A 22,120-nucleotide genomic window follows, 5' to 3' on the forward strand; every position below is an offset into this window, starting at 1 on the left:
TGTCCATCTCCCTCCCGGGAGAGCCGGCGCGCGTCCCCACCTTCGCCGCACACTCCCGCGAGCCGAGCTCGCCGCGCGCTAGATAATTCTGCGGCTCGGAACTCGGATCGCAGCTCTCAACCCCCATGGTGGTTTTCTAAACATTTCTTTTCCTCCTCTTTCTCGTTTTTATTGCACCGTTTTCGGTCTGGGGGGCCAGAGGAGCAAGGCGGCTGCTTTCCCAGCCAGCCCTGGTTGGCTTGCCATCCTCCATCAGGCTTATAAAAGTTTGCTGAGCATAGTCCAGAGGGCTGCGCTGCTCGTCCCCTCGGCTGGCGGAAGGGGGTGACGCTGGGCAGCGGCGAGGAGCGCGCCGCCGGCTCTGGCGGGCTTTCGGCTTGAGGGGCAAGGTGAAGAGCGCACGGGTCCCGGGGTTCACCGAGCTGGATTTGCATGTTGCACCATGCCTTCTTGGATCGGGGCTGTGATTCTTCCCCTCTCCGGGCTGCTGCTGTCCCTCCCGGCCGGCGCGGATGTGAAGGCTCGGAGCTGCGGCGAGGTCCGCCAGGCGTACGGTGCCAAGGGATTCAGCCTGGCGGACATCCCCTACCAGGAGATCGCAGGTAAGCGCGGGCGCGCGGCCCGGGCCGGCTGCAGCCCTCGGCGGCCGCACGTCCCCCGCGCCTCCGGAAGTCCTCCGCCTTCCCCCTGTTGCTGAGTTGTTGGTGTTCACTTTTCTGTCGGGGCTCTCCCGGCCGCCGCGCTTCTGTGCGGGGCGGCGGATGCTCCCGCGGCTTCGCCCGCGGGGGAAGGTGTGCGTCTCGGCTGCCTCATTGTGTGCACACGCGGGAGCGCCCTCCTTCCCTCCCTCCCTCCCTCCCGCGTCCTCGCGCCCCCTTCGTCGTTGGCCCCGGCCGCGCGGGCCGGGGAGCCCGGCACCCTCCGGGGCGGCCGCGGCGCTAGGGCAGATCGCCGAGCGGGGCGCCCACTCCGCGCCGCTCGCTCAGGCAAACTTGGAAGAACTGCGGCCGCAGTTCGCCTAGCGCCACAGTCTGAGTGGCGCCTTCTACGCTCCCGCCCTCGCGCCGGCGGGGGCGGTGGAGAGACGCGGAGGGCTCCCTTCGCCCCTCGGTCCCCTCTCCTGACCTTCGGGGAGGCAGGGCGCCCGGGCCGCGGGCGGGAGAGGCTTTGGGGGGGGAACCCCACCGGGGGACTCGGCCTCCGACGTTGGCGGTTCCGGGCTGGTCTGGGGAGTTAGTGGGCTGCCCGTTTCAGATTTGGGGCGGGCTTTCCCGTTACGGTTCCTCAGTGCTTCCCCGATTGCGGTTGGTCACTCGCGGTTCGGGGACACCCCGGCCACCCGGCGCCGCGCCCCGTCCTGAGCGCGGCCTCGGCCTCCCGCTCTGGGAAGCCGAGTCATCTTAAGCGGGTGGCGGCTCGCTGGTGGATTCGTCCCGGGCTCCTGGGACCCCGCGTCCCCCGCCACCAGCATTCCTCCACCGAGAGCCCCTCCGACCACTTGCGCGGCAGCCTGGGTGCGTGTTTTCCGGCTCTTAGCTCCAACCGAACCCGAGCTTGTCGGGGGCTCGGTGAATGAAACGTGTTGGGGAGAGGTAATCCTGTGGCTGTGAGAGAGGCCAGGAGATGCTCCGGGGGCGCGGGCTGCTCAGACCCGGCAGCTGGAGTCCTCAGGGTCCTCGGAGGGTCGAGTCAAAACGCTGGATTTCCACCAGCCTCTCTGCGTTTTGCCAAAGAACTGGTCGCTGGAGGAAAAGCATTTTTGCAGAGATCTTAAAACATCACGGTTTCGATACATAGTGGGATTACTGTTTTATTGCGGTTGATCCACAAACTCTACAAGTGGGGTTTTTTACTCACACCGGAATGAGCACATTTCTAGAAATACAGGCATTGAAAAAAACAGCTTACACACCACGCGCACAGCGCGGAGCATTATATACAGGGAGCCTTTTTTAATTCTGAGCCAGACATAGGCAGCCTCTGGTGAGTCGGAGGCGGAACCTGTGGCGAATTATAAGACCACTTTTCTCTCCCTGTCACTTCTTCTCCCTTTTCCAGAGCTCCTTAATTTGTTAATCAGTGAAGAGAGAGCAACTGCCCCCGCAGCTCCTTAAGTTTCTTAACTCTCCTTCCCCTTTGTCTACTGTTATTTCATTCTTTTTAATTAATTGATAAGGATCAGCTTTGCTTTTTTTCCCTCCCCCCGCCCCAATCTCAGGGAATTCAATTTTTTAAAGGTGTAGAGTGTGGATCACTTCTTGTAGGAACTTTTTCTCCTCTCATCTGGGCGTTTTCAAGCTGTCTTTTAAACACACATATTTCCCAATATGATTTCAGGTAAGATATCTCAAAGAAGAAAATAGTTAAGTGTTTTAAAATTGCTTCAGTATTCTTTAGTGGATAATGGTACTTTTCAGGAGGCTACAGTTCATCCTTACCACGATGCAGATCTCCTTCGTATCAGAGGGAAGGTTTTCGGTGTGTATGATTTCTGTAGGCCCCACTGACTTTCCTGAAACATTGCCAGTGGTTAAAATAAATCCTTCAGTAGAGTTTTCACTACAGAGGTTTTTTTTCCCCCCTTTTTTCTCCACCCCTTGACAATTACAGTGCTTGCTAATTAGCTATGAATTCTAAAATGTGTGCACTTTTGTTAAAATCACTTTCTAGGACTAAGGGCACTGTTGAGTTTGCCTAAACCCTCCTGTCCTTTGTGCCAGTGGAAATACTCAAGCTATAGGTCACTGGGGGGTCAGAGGCACATCTGATAGGAAAAGAAATGAATTGAAAGATAACTGTATATTAAGGATCAACATTTTTTCAAGGTAAACTTTACTCAGTGCTACCTATTGCTGTTGGAATGATCACTTAGGTGTCCTGTTATTAAAGGAACACAATCTTCCTCTCTTCCCTCGTTCCTGATACCATTTACTTTTAATTATCTAGTATATGGTGGTTATCCTTCCCTTCAACTCCTTTCCATCCTTTGCCTTGTTTGGACTTTTACTGGTTTGCTTGAGAAACAGCATGTGCTGTTAGTCTGCCAGGGAACATGAATTTAAAGGAACTGCTCTTCAGATTTCAGGTTCTTGAGAGCTGTTTCTAGTTCAAAGATATTTACAGGTAGCTTGCCTGGTAAAATAACTGAGAAGTAATAAGGACATTATGTTTCATCATGACATTATTAAAGTTTTACTCAGAACTCACAATTGTGAAATAGTGTGCCCTTTTCCATTCTAGGATAAAAGGGAGCTCTTCAAACTCAACAGATGAGGAACTGTGATGGGTAACATATAAAGTTCGACTCTCAGAGAGTGCTTGGGAAAGAGGAGGCCTTCAGGGGGCAGCTTGTACCATTAATCTTCACTCAGCCCTGATTTTAAACTATCCCAGGCAGATCAGATAGACTATCTGTCCTTGTTTCAAAGACCTCCAAAGGAATAGACTCTTGAGCCCCTCTCAGCAATCCATTCTAATACTTAGTAATTTTTGTGGTATCAAAATGTTTCCAGATATGTAGCCAAAAGCCTTCAAAGTGTACTTGCTTATTTTCTCTTGTTCTATCTTCTGGGAAGATATTGAGCCATGTAGCATCAAGTTCTTTGTTAGGACTGTTATTCTGATCAAAGGTCAGTGTGAAACATGCCAGTTTTTCTTCCAGCATCAGAAATGTTATCTCATTTTCCAATCCAACTCATCCTGATGGCGCTAAACTTCTAAAGGAACTCACAACTGAAAAGAGCATCTGCTTAAAAGTCTGGGCAATTCAGGGAATGTTGTTTTATGCTTATGGTGCCTCTATTTTATGCTTTGAGCCTTCTTGGAGTCATTAATTATAATATGCATGTGTCGCTGACTAGTGGTAATTTATTGGCTTACAGGTTAATGTTTTTCATTTATCTACCGCAACTTTACTTAACAATCCCTTATATAGAAATCACTGTGTGCCCGGCACCTATCTGAAAAACATTACCTACTTTAAAAACATTAAACATTGCCTCACTGACTTTTTCTAATAACTTAGACGCTATCATTATCCCCATTTTAAAGATGAAAAGACCGAGCAACACAGAGACAAATAATTAACTTGCCCAAGGATGACTCAGATAGCAAGCGATGAGGCTAGAATTCAAATGCAGGCACTCTGACCCCAGGCACTGGAGTCCATCCACTTCACCTTGCCCACTGCCATTCTGTATTTGTCGAATGAATGCATGTAAAATCAATTCTTTCCTCATCTAATACATCTATAACCTGGTATTATCAATCACCATATGCATTCACTCAAAGCTGAGTATTTTTCTATTTCCTTGCAACATCTACAATTTTTCAAAATCACTTTGAATTTGGATTTTATGTTCTCTGGAATTGGCTACGCTACCACCACTAAATTGTCTGTGTACTCGTGCATTTTCCCGATCATTGTATAGATGTGGTTATATGAAAGATAGAAAGTAAAAACATGTGTCGGGTTTTTTTCAATAAACTGGGCCTACTCTCTGAATATTGGGTTAGTCCAAAAAAACTTACTCCAGGAAATTATCATGGGGGTAGAGGGAGGAGGGAAGTTTATCCCCACAGATTAGGAAAAAAATATAACTAACTCTGTTCTCAATAATTTACTTTGCCACCTTTTTCCTATCTCAGGTATTTTGAGAGTCGGGCTATAGCTGGCTATTAAGAAAGCAGTAAATTCTCTCCCATCTCTTTAATATCAATTTATCTCAAAAATCTAAAAATCTGTCTCAAAGTCTAAAATTAAATAAACATTCTCTTATATTCCACTGATATACTAGTGACATTTTTAGTCTTTATTGTTTTCAAATTTCAAAATATGTAATGCTTCATTTTGTCTGGCCTTCGTCCAGCAGTCCTTTCCTTTTTTTGGTGGGCTTCCCGGGGAAAAGCCCTCCCTCCCTCTGCTCCCCAGCAGACCAACTTATTTGATACGTTTGCTGTTAACCCAACTCTTTTTGCAATTTTACATGTAGATATCACATTAACATAAATGAAAAAACAGTGTTTGGTAAGTCTTACTCTTTTGGAGACATATTAAATCTCCTAGTTTGGGATGAATAATTTAATTTCCATTTAGCTGCCTGCTTCACAGAGTTCTGATTTCTTTGCCCTCTGTTTAGTTAGATGATGTCTTTAAAATCCTTTCGAAGAACACTGTGAGGTAGAAATGAGTTAGCGGAACTTCATATTTTTTTTTTATGATTTGTCAAGTCACTAGTTACTAAAAGATTCACATTAATTCCAGGTATCAAAGCAATCTAAAATCTGGACTTTTAGGAGTACCACTTGTTAGACTCTTGATTTGGGAATTAATTTTAGAATGATCCTTGCAAACAGAGTTATCTTAGCTGATTTAATTAGAAGATGATATGTCATCGTTGAGAATAAGAGTTCATTTGAGTTGACTGATACACTTTTTTACATAAAACTTGTATCTTTTAACTGTGCCACATTGTAATAGCTTGTGAGCAGAAATGTAGGCCACTATCAAAAGTGATTTAAAATATACAGCATCATGTCCTTTAAAATACTGTAGTCTAAACATTGCATTATAATTTATGTGAGAGGGTGACTAGTGTTCTTTTACAATTATGGGTGAGTATTATGAACACTTAACAAAATATAAAATTGAGTCCTTTTAAACCAAAGTGACCTACCATTCATTCAGTCACTAGATTTTTATAGAAATATGAGTTTAGGATAAAAACTGTAGTAAAGGAATTATTGATAAAATAATTCATTAGCTTAGTCTTAATTCATATTCAAACCCACAAAAGTAACATCATAAGATTCTTTTTCCTCCTTAATTCACATCTCTCAGCAGACTTCTAGCAAGGCCAGCAAGGTGATTTAGAGTTGTCTTGCCAGTATAAACAGAATAATTAATATTTCAAACTTGGTGCTTATATCCTTTTGCAGACCAAATTCTGCTCTCTTAAATTCTTTAGCTGGCACACAACAAGACTTTAAGTAGTTTCATAGATTTCTCCAGTATTACTCAGTTTTTAGTGATTTACATGAGAGTGTTTGAAAGTGTAGTTGACTCCCTGGATGGCATGTTTGTAAATACAGGGTTTCCTCGTGCTAACTCTTGGGTAAAGGTTTAAAAATCCTAATAATCCTGGATGGAAATATTTAAGAGTTTTTAATAACCCTGGATGAAAAATATTTTTAAACAAATGCACCAGTTAGTAACAGAGAAAAATAGAATTTGATTCCACATTTGCACATTATTCAGGTAATTATTTTTATAACCTATTCTCCATTTCTTTTAGGCATTTTTTTTCACTTTTCCAATAACTAGTTCTTATTTACCTACTATGTGTAAGTCACCATGCCAGGGGCTGGCTATAGGGCCCCAGGGAATTTTAATCCCAGCAGGGAAGCAGAAATTAAGGGCACCTTTAACAGTGAACGGCTGAGATAAGTACACAGCACTAGGGTACGTGGCACTGGGAAAGCATTCAGTAGGATCATGTGGGGACTTCCCTGGTGGTCCAGTGGTTAAGACTCCATGCTTCCCCTGCAGGGGGCGTGGGTTCAGGTCCCTGGTGGGGGAACTAAGATCCCCCATGCGTGGAGGTGAGGCCACAGTAAAGAAATAAATAAAAAGAAAAAAATTTTAAAAACGGAAAAAATATAGGATCCTGTGTTCTGATCACAGGGTTATGGAAATGCCTCCTTGAAGAAGAGTGATGGGCTCCGAAGAGTGAGTACAGAGTAAGGAAGAAGCGGGGGAGAGCAGAGGGTACACACGTTGCCTTTATGGAAAGAAGGCCCTGAAAGCATGAGAGGAGTTCCAGTTTACATGATCACTGCGAGCCATTCTTTTACATATGAAGAAGTCCCAACATAGAGCAGTTCGAGGAGTGAGAAAGTAGAAAGTTAACAGTATCACCCGGTCCCAGGTTCTCCCCATCTTTTGGCTCTTCCATCCATCATCCAGGTCAGGGCCATGATGGAAACAAGATGGCTGCTGGAGTACCAAGATGCAAAGGGGCAATGCCCAGAGGCGTAGAAAGGGACCATTTCTTCCCATGTGCACCTCTCCATTGATGAGGCAGACTAGCCTTAGCAGTCCCCCGGCAGATTTACCCACCTTTCTCATTCCAGAATTGCTTCCTATGCCCATGCTTGGAAGAGAAAGGAAAAGGACTATGGCTGTTGATCTGAACTAGTCACAGTTATACCCTAAGACAGGCTGGTAGTCACCTTTCTCACGTATATGGCCACTGAAATGCTTGGTTAATCTTCACAATCTTAATAAGGAACTTAGGGGTAACGGAGAGATTGAGAGGAATGACTCAGACTATCTGAATTAAGTATTTGGCATTCTTGCTTTAAACCAGTGTTTCTCAACTCGGGCCAGTAGTGAACTGATAAATGTTAAACAACTGGCTCTCTGGAGGGTAGTGTGTGGAGAGACCTGATTTGTAGCATTTGCCAATTTTTGTGGTCTAAATGTTCCCACTGTGACCGATCTTGAGCTACTAACAGCTCAACACCTGGCTCACAAAATTCCAGAAAATTTAACAACTGGCTCTTTCGAGTTGGAAAGAGCCAGGGCTATCCTGGAATCATGGGAGATATTAAAAAAAAAATACCTGCACTTGGGCTTCATCTTCAGATAGTCTGATTTAATTGGTCTGGGAAGGGTACCCTCCCTCCTTCTCTTCCTTTCTTTTGAAAATTTCCCAAGTAATCCTGATGTGCATCTAGGGAAGAGAGCCAGTGGTCTGGAGCAGTGCTTCATAAACTTTATCATGCATCAGAATCACTGGAGGCCTTGCTAAACGCGAACGCTTTGGTCATCTCCACAATTTCTGACTTAGTAGTTCCGGGATAGGACCTGTAATTTGCATTTTTAACAAGTTCCCAGGTGATGTTGATGCTGTTGGTCTGGGCACCATCCTTTGAGTTTCTGGGGGCCACATTCTGGCCGCATTCAATGTGGTTTTAAGTACACGTTTTTGTCAGGGGAGACAGTCATATTTGAGCAATGATTTTGTGTTATTTTTCGCCTTGACCTTGGGTAGGAATCTCCACCCAGAAAGAGTTGCTGCTTGCAAACTGCGCCCCCTGACCCTGTTTCCTCAGCATTCTTCCAAATGTCTACATTGACCACTAGAGGGACCAAGGGAAAGAGAGTGACTGGCTCCCCTCAATCCGTAATCACCTGCGCCTGGAGCAGGAGGGGCCTCACCCAGCTGCCCTGGGCACTTCTGCGCCAGTAAAATAAAAGCACAGCATTGCTTTAAAGGGGAACTGGGAAAAGTCATTTTAAGTTTCTTTCACGGTAGGATCCCTATTATTCTTTGCTAATATGGTAGGCTCCCTATGGGTATGTAGGACTCATTTTGGGGGTCTTTTTTAGAAGATTTCTGGTCAAGAGTAATTACAACCCTCCCCCACCCTCTCTCCCCGGCCCCATCCCGCCTTGAGCTATTTTTCCTGTGCAGATCTAGCCATTTGTTCCTGACTTCCAGGTACAAGGAGACTGCATTTAGAGCTGGTCACCCTTGCTTTTATACACATTTAATTAAAGATGTAGCATAATACATTCTGGACATGCACACCTGTGTTCTGTAGGCTTTATCAGCTAGTGTGTTTGCTTCTTACAGTTCTTGGATTTCTTGAGAAGTTGACTTCCTCTTTTTGTGCCCCCAGAACAGCTGAGATTAGCAGGGGCCAGTGCTCTTGTGCTGAATTTCAGGGAACTAGAGGTGTTTCCTCTCAAGGCTGCAATGAAGTTGAGGCAACTCTTTTCTTTGCAAAGAAAGCACTCTGAGCTCTTCCAAAAAATGATGACTAACTCTCAGTTATTATGTCTGGAGCAGTGCTTCATAAACTTTATCATGCATCAGAATCACTGGAGGCCTTGCTAAACGCGAACGCTTTGGTCATCTCCACAATTTCTGACTTAGTAGTTCCGGGATAGGACCTGTAATTTGCATTTTTAACAAGTTCCCAGGTGATGTTGATGCTGTTGGTCTGGGCACCATCCTTTGAGTTTCTGGGGGCCACATTCTGGCCGCATTCAATGTGGTTTTAAGTACACGTTTTTGTCAGGGGAGACAGTCATATTTGAGCAATGATTTTGTGTTATTTTTCGCCTTGACCTTGGGTAGGAATCTCCACCCAGAAAGAGTTGCTGCTTGCAAACTGCGCCCCCTGACCCTGTTTCCTCAGCATTCTTCCAAATGTCTACATTGACCACTAGAGGGACCAAGGGAAAGAGAGTGACTGGCTCCCCTCAATCCGTAATCACCTGCGCCTGGAGCAGGAGGGGCCTCACCCAGCTGCCCTGGGCACTTCTGCGCCAGTAAAATAAAAGCACAGCATTGCTTTAAAGGGGAACTGGGAAAAGTCATTTTAAGTTTCTTTCACGGTAGGATCCCTATTATTCTTTGCTAATATGGTAGGCTCCCTATGGGTATGTAGGACTCATTTTGGGGGTCTTTTTTAGAAGATTTCTGGTCAAGAGTAATTCCAACCCTCCCCCACCCTCTCTCCCCGGCCCCATCCCGCCTTGAGCTATTTTTCCTGTGCAGATCTAGCCATTTGTTCCTGACTTCCAGGTACAAGGAGACTGCATTTAGAGCTGGTCACCCTTGCTTTTATACACATTTAATTAAAGATGTAGCATAATACATTCTGGACATGCACACCTGTGTTCTGTAGGCTTTATCAGCTAGTGTGTTTGCTTCTTACAGTTCTTGGATTTCTTGAGAAGTTGACTTCCTCTTTTTGTGCCCCCAGAACAGCTGAGATTAGCAGGGGCCAGTGCTCTTGTGCTGAATTTCAGGGAACTAGAGGTGTTTCCTCTCAAGGCTGCAATGAAGTTGAGGCAACTCTTTTCTTTGCAAAGAAAGCACTCTGAGCTCTTCCAAAAAATGATGACTAACTCTCAGTTATTTTCTTAATGGGTCAGAATAGCTCAAAGTCAATAGCACTTTTGCAATGAACTCGAAAGAGCCACCATGCTTTTGGCTATTATAGGTATTTTTAAGTGACAGGCCTTAATTTTTTTCCTGAGAAAGTAAGAAATGTTGTCCTTTAGCTGTTTGCTTATCCTGTTTTATTCCAAATCCCAATGATTGGGAGTTTTTAAAACTTACAAAATGGTAATATTTAAGATCGCTGATTTTTTTACTTTTTTTTGTAACAAAAAGTTTAACAAATGATTTTGAAGAGTTTAAGTGAGCTTTGACATAATGGGAGCTCTATTTGGAAAATAAGAATTTGTAATTCTAAAGTATTAATTATCTGGAAATGCAAGATTCCTGAACATTCCTACTTGATCTGTTCCAGCCTCTCCTCCAGCTATATGTTTGCACTGAATTTAGGGAACATACTTGACTGTTACTTTTACATTATCAAGTGCTAATGTGTGAAAGGCTTTTACTGTGCTTCTACTACTCATTTGATTATGTGGTTATCTTATTCAATATTCTTTCACAGACTTGGGGGTATTCAGACACCAGGAGGTCAAGTACTATGTTAAAAGCTTAGGCCAATCTTTTTATATGACTGCCATAAAGAATATATTCATTTCACCTATATTACCACATGACTCTCATAAAAGGTCAATTTCAATTGAATATAATAGGTTGCAAATGGCAAATCTTATGTCATCAACAGCACAATCATTACATATAATCTCTTCAATTACCACCTTCCCTTCTTTAAAAAAAGGAACTTGGGGATATCTTAAAATCAGAGATCTTCATGATGTGTTTTGTATACTAGACAAATAAAAATTGTATAAACCCATGTTTTTCTATTTTAATAAAAAAAATACATGTAGGGTGATCACACTTAAATTCCAGTTAAAACAGTACCTTAGGTGCAACAGATATTCACAGCAAAAAACCATGAAATTATACTTTTTCATTTTGTTATATTAATTTAACAAATAAACTTTGAGTCAGTTTCTCAGCCTGGGTTATTGCTGTAAAGATAGATAAGTTAATATTGTAAGAAGTTATATGCATAAACTAATTGCTATGATTAAAGAATGGTGATTTATTTTTATCCAGAACATGCTTATTATTAAATTATACAAAGGTTTGCAGTTTAACAAAGTGTTGACTATATATAAAAATATAGGTTATACTGATCTTAATTCTATGTAGTAACAAAGGTGCATTTTATCACTGGAATAACAATTTCCTATAACTGAGAAACCTGTAACGCATTTTAAAATGAGTTTTAACCTTTCTAACCATTAGTTTATCAAGTACAACTCTTGAGAAAGCCATTGTGATTCCTCTGAAATATTTATTTTCAAAAATATGATGTGGTACTTGAAAAAAAAGTTTAAAACTGCTCTCTGTTTTGAAAAGCTTTGAAACAGTATTCTTTGGGGAAAAATGAGCCTCTCTCCCAATTAGTATCATCAGGAAAAAACAGAAAGATGGAATACAAATAAGCGAGAGCACGCTTCTCCCAGGGTGACGCTTCCTGAAGCTATCTTCACGCTGGGCGACAATTCTCATTTTAACCTAATGAAGCATTAGAGAGAACCAGTGTCCTAAGAGAGAAGCCTGGAGGTTTCTGGAAGTCTCAGGCTGCCCATCTCCTCCTAGGCACTGCCAGGGAGCCTCTGCCTGGGACTTCTGGAAGGTGCCAGGGATACCCAGAAGGAGGCTCTGCTGTGCAGCGCCAGCCTGTAGGTGTACCACCTTCGGCCACATCTCAGCCTGGTTCCTGTGGAATTGATTTTCACGGCTCATGACAGAAGCTGTTTTCAGCCCTTGAAAAGGAAGTGGCTGGGCTGATCCTCTCACACAAACAGCAAATTGCTCCCTGGCTTTCAGAGCCTTCGAGGTCTGCTACCTTAAGGTTCTAATGGCCTTTTAACAGTGCTTCCAGCTGAGCAGCAGATGTAAAGGATACTGAACATTGAAAGCACTGTTCTTTTTTTTTTCCCCTCCCGGAAAGAATCATTTTTTAACAGACATTGTACAAACACTGTATCCCAGGACCTATTCAGCAGCATGTTAGATTTGAAAAACTGAACCAAATCTCCGATAAATATATTGTCGGTGCCATGCATCTGCCACCTTGCTGGGCTCCGTGTCCCATTTTACGCCCATCAGGAGCTGAGATCATGTCACCATTAGTAGTGACCCCATTTGGTAATAGCTCATCAGGGAAAAAGAATTAATGAAGCCCCAGAAAGCCTCTAAAACCCCTTGTACTTTCAGTCCGTTCATTTTGATCCTAAAAATGACAGTATATTTCTGAATGTAGTACACTGAACTTTTAGAATTATATCCAGTCTGCCTTTGTCTCCCTTTCTGTTGTTTTGACGGTTCGTTTTGTCCTCCTGTGGGGCAGGGGGGTGATGGGTTTCCCGAATAGGCAGCTCTGTGCTCCGTGCAAAGTGAACTTCAGGACCTTTAAACTAAGATTTGGTCTGAGGTTGGTATTTCAGTCTTTGGGGCTTTTGGGAAAAAAATTAAACATTACTGAGAAACACTGGTCGAATTGGACATTTTCCATTAAAAAAAATTAGAGAAATAGTACGTCTTTTGATTTCACTTAGGTCCAAGCAGTGCTTCTACATTTCAATTTTCCAGTGGTCACCGGACAAGAGAAAACCAGCCATGCAGATAAGGCATGATTCCTCACTCCAGGAACCCACCTGTTTTACAAGCTTTTGGAAGACCTATAGGAAGTATGTGAACTGCCACCATATTTTGCCCCCAAAGTTGAAAACATAGACACATTGCCACTCCAATGGGAAAAGGCACAAGATTTCCTCTCCCTCCTTTGCTGCTTCACTCACGTGACCCATCTGGTTTTCCTCAGGACCTCCCACTTGCTGGGTAAAAAATTTTAGTGTGATCAGTTAAGCTCTTCTCAGTAACAGTAGATCATGTGGGATACTTTCTCTGGTTTTAAGCAGAGGCTGCCTTTGACTTCTCGCCCTACTATGTAGCCTCTTGTCTGAACCTCTCTGTGCTTCAGTTTTGTCATCTGTGAACAGGGATACTAACAGTCCCTACCTCTCAGTGTTGTGATTGTATGACATGAATTAACATTTAAGCTCTTAGAATAGTGCCTGGCATAATAAAGGCTATATACATGTTTGTTAAACAACACACGCTAGGTAAGCAAATCAGTCTCTTCCATGCGTCTAGGGAGTGTCTCTTCCCCAGGAAAGCAGGGGTAACAGGGAGTTTCCTTGGGCTCCTCCCATCTCCAGGGCCCTGCTGGCCCCGCACAACTGATATCTGGGGTTGGTGTGCTTTGTGATCTGATCTTGTGCGACTTGGGAAGGGCCTGGTAGCCCCCTTTCCCGAAGTATTTACCCTCACATTGGCCATTCTGGCCCTGTAGGCCTCCTGAATCCCTGACCTGTCCCTCACCTGGCCTCTGGTCCACCTGTAGCCTTCATTACCTGCTTTCTGAGCCTCCAGCAGGGCTGTGTGAACTGCTGGGCCAGACCTGTGTCCCCTGGGTGTGGGTGCAGCCCTCCTTCTGAGTGCCCTGGGTCTCCAAGTTTACCCTAAGGTTGGTGTCAGGTAGCCCACCGGGCAATCTCTTCCCAGCGTCCTCAGCAGAATTTGAGCCAGAAATCCCTCTTCTCTTTGGCTTCCTGTTTGGATGCGAAGCTCAGCGAGGAGAAACTGGAAGACATGGGGAGCCGTCACCATCCCTGTGCTTCCTTCCTTCCCGCGACCTCTGGGGCCGGGATGGGTTGGCTACCCTTTCTCTTCCTGGCTGCACCTCAAGCCCTTCATTCAGGTTTGAAGACTTTTCTCCTGAAAAGGTCCAGTCACAGATACCCATGCCTCTGGAGGTGGAAGCTTGTAAGAAAACAGTGAATTAAGGGGCAAAAATATTGAATCAGTTAAGTAGTTGCAAAATATCTTCCCCATTCCATAAACAAGATGAACGCTTCCAAAGAATCTCTCAAACATCAAGTGAACTGGAAATAATATGAATTCCATGTTTCTATGGGACTCTTTGGACTTCCTGGCAGATGGTACCATGTAGAAGCAAAAGGACTTAAGTCCTGGGCTTCCCTGGTGGCGCAGTGGTTGAGAGTCCGCCTGCCGATGCAGGGGACGCGGGTTCGTGCCCCGGTCCGGGAAGATCCCACGTGCCGTGGAGCGGCTGGGCCCGTGAGCCACGGCCGCTGAGCCTGCGCGTCCGGAGCCTGCGCTCCGCAACGGGAGAGGCCACAGCAGTGAGAGGCCCGCGTACCGCAAAAAAAAAAAATAGGACAAGTCCTTGTTTTGTGCTTACAATTGATCATTTTAAAGTTTTCTTACCTCTTTGCATCCCAGTATCCGTATCTATATGAAAGGGCAATGCCATAGGTTGGCTTATAACATTTTTTTGTGAGGATTAAATGGCATAATGCATGTGAGCAGTCTGACAGAAATCTTCAGTAAATGTTAGTTCTTTTTTTCCCAATTCCCTCCCGACACACGTATCGTGATGAGAAATCTGCCTATTTCTTAATCAGAAGAGGAGAGAGAAAACCTAGTAGGCTGTAATCCCCACTCTAAGACTTAGTCACTTTTAATTTCCTTCTAAGAGAGAAGCTTTAATGGAACGTTAAAAGGTGATCCTAAAATGCTGTTAAATGTCAAATGACAAATCTTTCAAAAACATTTATTTCTCTTCTTTTTGGTCTTCTACTTGGAAATGGCTCTGAAACTTCTCTTTCAGGCCATTCTCACTGGTTTGTGTTGCGCGTGCCGCCAGCAGAAGGATATATAGCTGTTACATTGCCTTGATTATTTGAATTTGCTTAAACCAGTGGTTCTCAAAATCACCCAGAAGGTGTGTTCAAATGCAGGCTGCTGGGTTCCATGCTAGGACTTTCCGATGTAGTAGCTCTGAGATGGGGCCAGTGCCCAGGTGACACTGATAGTCCCTGGATCATACTTTGAGACCCACTGGCTTAAATTTTAAGCCTTAAACTATCAAAGGTCAGTTTGGTTCTCCAGTGGCTTGAGAATAAATTTCGACCCTGTTGGTTTGACATTCAAGATCTCAGACTATCCTTCCAGTTTACTTCTAAGCATCCTTCTAGAAATTTCTGTCTGATAAAAACTTTTTCACTAAACTTCATTTTCTTTCTGTGTCTCATTTCATTTGCTAACACCTCATAACAAGGCTTGGTGTGTCCTCCTCACTTTTCTCCACTAACGAAAATCCGGTTGAGCTCAGATTCCCCGTCGTGAATTTGTCCTAGGCCATCCAGTCCCTAACTATTCCTTCTTTGCCAAGCTTGTGGAATGTTTGTGAATTCATTTGGTAATTAATCAGATTCTGCCTTCTCATGACTCTTATCATGTCTCCTGTCATTAAATGAGTCTCTTAATTTGTGTTTCCCAAATTAGCCTATGTGATAGCTGAGGGAACTTTCATACACATTTGTACTCCCTAGAACATAGAGCTTGAGCATAGTAGGTACTCAATAAATAATTGACTACTCCTTAATCGGAAATATAAAGAGATTTTGGCGGGGGGGTCCGGGCTTCCAGACAACTTTCAGTAAGATCAAAATTAAATGGTGTAGTATAAAGACACCCTTATATTTTCTTTGAAAGATTGCGGCTGATAAGTTATATTAGCTTAGCCAGTGGAAATCAATTTGTGAAAGTGTAGACCACCGGAGTTTATTGCGTAGAACATGCATTTTGCTGCTTTCATTTTATTTTAGAGTATAACGTTTCTTCCAATGAAGCACATGCTATATATAGGTATATGTCTATCAAAATGTTGGTTTTTTTTTTAAAGTGTCATATTTTACCTATCACTGACAGCAACTTTCAAACACCTGAAAAGATTAGAGGAGTTAAATGTAAAGAGTACTTTAAATTGCAGTGACATTTCCTGGGAGATAAAGAAATTGATAGAGAGGAAAGTTAGTTTAAAAAAGTCAGGCCTTTTTAAAGGGATAAAGCCATCACGTTATATCACCTTTGGAATGATCTATTTATGATGGAAGCTTTGAATAATAAATTGTGCCACTGGAGCGTTCATAGGAACCACTTGTAATTTTGTGAATTCCACTTTAAACTGTTACCTAAGTTCCCTTATGTTGTTTCAGGTCAGTACAAATGTATCTTTAATTAGTTGGTTAAAGAAAAACACCCACAGTTGCCCTGCCCTTGAGGTACACAGAGAAGAGTGAAGACAGACATATAGATGATTAATCTCAATACTACGTGGGAACGGAGTGATAAAGGTGCTAGAGAAAAGCAGGTAGAGGTGGGAGGGCAGGTACAGGTAACATATTGGAGGAGGAGGGGGAGAGAAAGTGAGGGCTCTGAACCAAGGATTCTGAAATACCTTTTTTCTCCACTAGAACAAGTTATTTCTTATACAGTATTACTTGTCCTTTCAGATAAATGGATGAACCCTAATTATATAGTAAATAGGGAAGGTTAAATTCCTCTGTTAAATACGTCATGCCTGTGAACTCCCTAAGAAATGGGCAACAATGATTTTGAAAAGTTTCATCAATCTTTGTTCAAGCAAATAGAACATGCATCTGTCCTTAGGGAATGGTATAAATTACTCAAGAATGATATTTAACCCCCAATTATTCTGGCTTCTATATTTTAATAAATTTTCTACAGAAGTATTAAAAAGATAACCACATATATCCCATGTGACAATCTCTGTTTAAAGATGTAGTTTTAGGGCTCCCTGGTGGCGCAGTGGTTAAGAGTCCGCCTGCCGATGCAGGGGGCGCGATGTGACAATCTCTGTTTAAAGATGTAGTTTTAGGGCTCCCTGGTGGCGCAGTGGTTAAGAGTCCGCCTGCCGATGCAGGGGACGCGGGTTCGTGCCCCGGGCCGGGAGGATCCCGCGTGCCGCGGAGCGGCTGGGCCCGTGAGCCACGGCCGCTGAGCCTGCAAGTCCGGAGCCTGTGCTCCGCAACGGGAGAGGCCACAGCAGTGAGAGCCCCGCGTACCGCAAAATAAAATAAAATAAAAAATTAAAGATGTAGTTTTAAATGGCAGTAATTCTGCCATTTCATATACGAACCTTCCTTTGATGATATTAGCATACGATTGTGCTGTGTATTTAAAAAAGTCACAGACATTATAGCTACCCTGTTGAAGTGGGTATGATGTGTATAAATAGACACATAAATATTTTGATAATCAAAGATGACACTAATGGTGAGGCAATTTTTTTTTGGCCATGATTGGTTGAAAAGAACAGTCCATGCTCTGAATCCCTTTTACTAACTTTCTTGCGTAGATAGTGTAATAAGTGATTCCAGCTGGAGAAAAGGTGAAACCAAGTGAGCTTTTTTGTGCCCTCTTTGATCTAACTTGGCTTACTTTTTAGTTAGTTTCTATGTTTTCTATCACTTTTGAAACTGTGAACATTTCAACTCGTGCTGCTCTACAGTTTGCACATGAAGATGTTTTAAGCAGGTTCTGAAATCATAAAAAGTAGGGAGGATGCCCAGATGACAACAAGCAGAAAAATTCCTCCTTTAAATAAAAGCCTCCATTCTCATTTGGAAAGCAAAATGTGCTCTCTTAAAAGTAACAGCTGCAAAAAAAGCAGGAAGGCAGAACACACTAGTCTAAGTTGTGAAATATGTTTGGGTAGCTCAACAGAGATTTAGCTGTTTCTGAGAAAAAAAATCAAAATCTAATTTTAAAATGAAGGTATTTAAAAGCCTGGCGCAAGAGAGCCTTATTGATGGAGTTGGTGAGCAGCCCGGATGCAGCCACTTCCCTGCTCTGGCTGGCGGCTCTGTTCTTGCAGCGGGTGGTCTTACACTGCAGCCCGTGGTCACATGTGTCAGCAGACACCTGTCTTTTCAGAAAGCAATGAGTGATGAAACAAGGGAATGCCAGAAAGAGTTCATTTCTCTTAAATGATTTTGTTTTTCTTAAAGTTGATTTGTACAAATTGATATTTCTCTCTGAGAACAAGGTTCAAAGTTGTTTTTCCTTCCCACATGGAGTTGAAGCTCTGAACTTACGGATTTCTTTAGGTGTTATATATATATTGATCCTAAGGGTACCCTGAACTTTTCCTAGCAGGATAGCAGTAGCATTGAAGGTGCTGCTTCTTTTTAAATGGTATGCCTGATTTCTGAATGCAAGATGTAATGCTCTGTCAGAAATATGTATGTCTTGGGACACTATTCTCAGAGAGTGGACCAATTTCCTAACCTGGAAAGTATCAGCCTCTATACACAGCGTATATTTTTGAGATTGGAGAATATGATGGGTGTGTGTGTGAACTCACTACTGCCACAATAAATAATAACAATCTAAGTTTTGTTATAGACTAATAATAAATCTGGTTTGCTAAAGTACACATTGCAGCTGTGATAGACATGCTAATTTTGTTTTCTACTCTTTGAAGGAAGTTTCTCTGTTCATTTTAAAAAATGGAAGACAGCTATGCTCACCACTGTACCACCAATGCTCATGGAAAAATGGGACAGACCCTAAGGGTGCTATACTTTCCTATGGAAGAGAGAGATCAATTTCTTTTTCTATGAAGGAATGCATTTAGAGGGAAAAATTCCTGCCATCTGTTACCTCTTGCAATATTTTATTTAAACATTTTGGAGCAGTAATCACTTTCTAACTTTTATTGCAAATATAAAATATAAATATCTGATCTATTTGATTAGTCTCCATTAGTCTGTAAGGTCCTAGAAGGCAGGGCCATGTCTGATTTTCTTCTGGCATGGCTCTCAGTGCCTGGCACACGTAAGGCATTCAGTACACACATACTGAATGTACCAAATTATGACAACGACCTGGGCTTTCACTTGATTCCTAGATAACAACCTCTTTGTATCAATAGATGTTGACCAACTCATGTATATTCTATGTTATGAAGGGCATTCTATATACTACTGGACATATGCTAACTTCCAGCCATTATAGTGTCAATTTTCATTTCCACAGATTTATTGAGCACAAGTGAAGTCAGAGTATCTTGCCCTTAATAAGTTTACACTCTAGAAGGGCATGCAGTACAAAGCGTCATGTAAGTTATTTATTTCCTATTGAGACTGATGTTGAAATATTTCTCCACCACGTAAATTAGTAATCTAGAGAGTAAAATTTATATTTAGAGCTAGTCCAGCTGAATAGTATATATTATTGTCCCCACTCTAGTTTTTAGGGAGAAAGAGAGACCATCCTTGCATTTTACCTATACATTTGCTTCTGAAAAAAATCAATATTATAGAACCATGACTTTTACAGTGAGTTTAATGGTCTTATTCCACTGATATTTTTGAAAGGATAAAGAAGACTGTCTGCTCTCTTTTCTCTTGCTTTAACAAAAGTATCAAATGATTGACCTTTCCATATAGCTGAAGGTTGCCCTTTAATGAAATGAAATGGAATCAAGATAAAGCATAGAAATTGTAGTAGGATTGTTAAAAATGGGCTTCATGTTATACCACTGAGTATGTTATATAATAACATTGACTGAGCTCTCTCTATGCCCCACATACAATTTTAAACTCTTTACTTGTAGAATCTCATGTAATCCTTACAACATCTCCATTATAGGTATTACCATTCACATTTTACAGATGAGGAAACTGAGACACAGAGAGTGCAATTAACTTGTCCAAGGAAATAGATAGGTTAGCAGATGAGCCAGGAAGATTCCACAGCCCATGGATTTAACTACTACCCATGTGAATCACATGATTTTCTTCTTCCCATGAACAAAATAACTTTTTCTAGAATTAAAATAATTTTTTCAGATTACTGGGCTATGTAATGGTTTATGCAGTTCTTTCAAAATATTATGAATCACTTAACTTTCCATTGTTAGAGAAGGTAAGAAGTAGCAAACGTGATTCGATCCCTGAGACATCTCTAGAATCTCCCAGTAAGATAAGCGATAATTGATTTCTCGTTTAGATTGAGTCATCACGTGTAAAACTATATTGTTACATAATTATTATTCTAGCTGTTTCTGAACCACCTTTCTAGGTTTGAACCCCCTTTCTAGCATCTAAATCCCCTTTCTAGGTTTAGAGAAATCCTCATCCTTTTGGGTCTAAGGAAAGACAGATCTCGCCTACTGGTATAGGAATTAAAAAGGTCAGATGCTTGCTTTCCCAGGCCAAGTCAAATGACCTAGAATGAACCAATGAAACGTACTCATTTTAGTTTTTGTCCCAAAGAAACGGGGACATTGGAGAATTCATTCTGGGGAAAATCAAAGGCAAGATTTAACAGTTATTTTGTTATATATTTGGCCAAACTAGCTTTTGAGTCCTTAGTACTGTTTCTTACGGTACTGCTGGGGAAGTTAAGAAAGCCAATATTGGGTTACCATTAGGCAGACCAGGAGTGTGCTTTCGGTACGTGTGAACAGTGGCATCAGAAAGTATTTTGGGAAGAATATTTCAAGCATTATGGTAGTCATCATGATAAAAACTAGAACTTGTATTTCCTTTCATTTTCTTTATAGTCTAGTATTGATTTAACTTTGAATTATATATTGTCATGGTGAGTGTTCAGATGGAGATACACTATTGTTGTCTTCACAGCTCAGTGTCAGACACCTTTCCCCCTCCCCTTTGTTATGCAAAGCAAACTCCTTCACTCACAACAAATAATGTTTCCAGAAGGAAAGTGGAGGATCTTACACCCACACACCTAAGGACCAAGATGTATTACCATGTCTTCTCTTTCTCTTCTGAAGCCTATAAACTATTGAGTATCCTTTACTCCTCCTGCAAAGCCAATCCCAGGAGGTGTGGGCAGGTAGGGAGAAGGGGGTTAGAGGAGCATGGCTCTGGCAGCAAGAAGAGAGGGGGAGAAGCAAGAGTGATTGCAGAATGGTCCTTTATGATAGAAAACATGGAGATTTTCAAAGCAAATATTCCAAATTCAGAGAATTACCTATCTTTTAGGTTTTTCTCAAGCTTCCCATTTCTAAGCATTATGTTTGTCAGCAATTGATTTCTAAGAGTGACAGTAGTATCCACTATGGTTTGATGAGTCCACCTTCTTGTACTGATAATTTTTCCTATTGTATTGATTTGAAATAGCTCTGCTGAGATACAGTATCAGTAATGCTTTTAAAAACATTCTAAGGTATAAGAAGAATTCAGTGTATAATTGCCACTTCTAGATAAATTAATTTTGTAATTTAAGAAAAAAAAGAGCTTTCCTGTTTCTAGGGAAATTGAGTATAAATCCACCACTCCAAAATTGTCTGAGAACTGTGGTAGCTCTTTGAAGATTTTAAGCTCCTTTAGGGCTAGGTTTATGCAGTTTTATTTGTTTCCTAGGTACTTTGCCCAGGTTTGGACAAACAGATAAGCTTCTTAACTGGTGGATTTAACTGACTATCTGTTCACATTTGAGGTGGTAACCTGGGGTTTAGTGAAAAATTTTGAGGATAGGCAAGTACTAGAAGGAAAAAGAAGATTAATAAAGATGAAGTAACTTTGATACTTTGGAATCATTCACATTTGTCTTCTCTCTCTCTCTCAGATATATATACATATGTATGTGTATGTATACACAAACCTTACACATATTTATGTATATTATGTATTTTGGACGGGAAGTCATTCATGAGAGTACCGATGTTGGACTCAGGATACATATATTCTGACTCTAAAATGGTAACATATTGTATGCACAATATATTATAGCTCCTTCCATTTTTTCTTGATTTCTAGAACTTTCTTTAAGTCCAAAGTAACCTTGACCTTTCTTACTACAGATGGTTGTACTTAGGGACACTGGCAGTGAACTTGGGGATCCTGGTTTCAAATGTCACCTCTGTAGAGAAATGGAGGAAGGTTCCAAAAGAAGAATGAGGGGCCTACAGTCCTTTAAAACTTGAACAATTGACATATCATGACAAATCCTTCCAGATGTTTTTAGTTTCTAAAAATACATGTGTTGGTACCACAAAGATATTTATTTATTTATTTATTTATTTTTTTTGCGGGCGGTACGCGGGCCTCTCACTGTTGTGGCCTCTCCCATTGTGGAGCACAGGCTCCAGACGCGCAGGCTCAGCGGCCATGGCTCACGGGCCCAGCCGCTCCACGGCATGTGGGATCTTCCCGGACCGGGACACGAACCCGTGTCCCCTGCAT

The 22,120-nt window shown here is 42.3% G+C and overlaps 1 protein-coding gene across 1 annotated transcript in view; it reads left to right on the top strand.

Annotated features, from left to right (window-relative positions):
- The first annotated feature begins 359 nt into the window (after window positions 1–359).
- The window catches only part of GPC6 (glypican 6), a 1,083,120-nt gene continuing 1,061,359 nt past the window's right edge, over window positions 360–22,120 (top strand). Inside the window, exon 1 of the mRNA XM_024123209.2 lies at window positions 360–602. Coding sequence (XP_023978977.1) covers window positions 443–602 — 160 coding nt within the window. The 5' untranslated portion in view covers window positions 360–442. The remainder of the gene's footprint in view (window positions 603–22,120) is intronic.

The sequence above is a fragment of the Physeter macrocephalus genome, chromosome 13, assembly GCF_002837175.3.
Source record: "Physeter macrocephalus isolate SW-GA chromosome 13, ASM283717v5, whole genome shotgun sequence".
NCBI lineage: Eukaryota > Metazoa > Chordata > Mammalia > Artiodactyla > Physeteridae > Physeter > Physeter macrocephalus.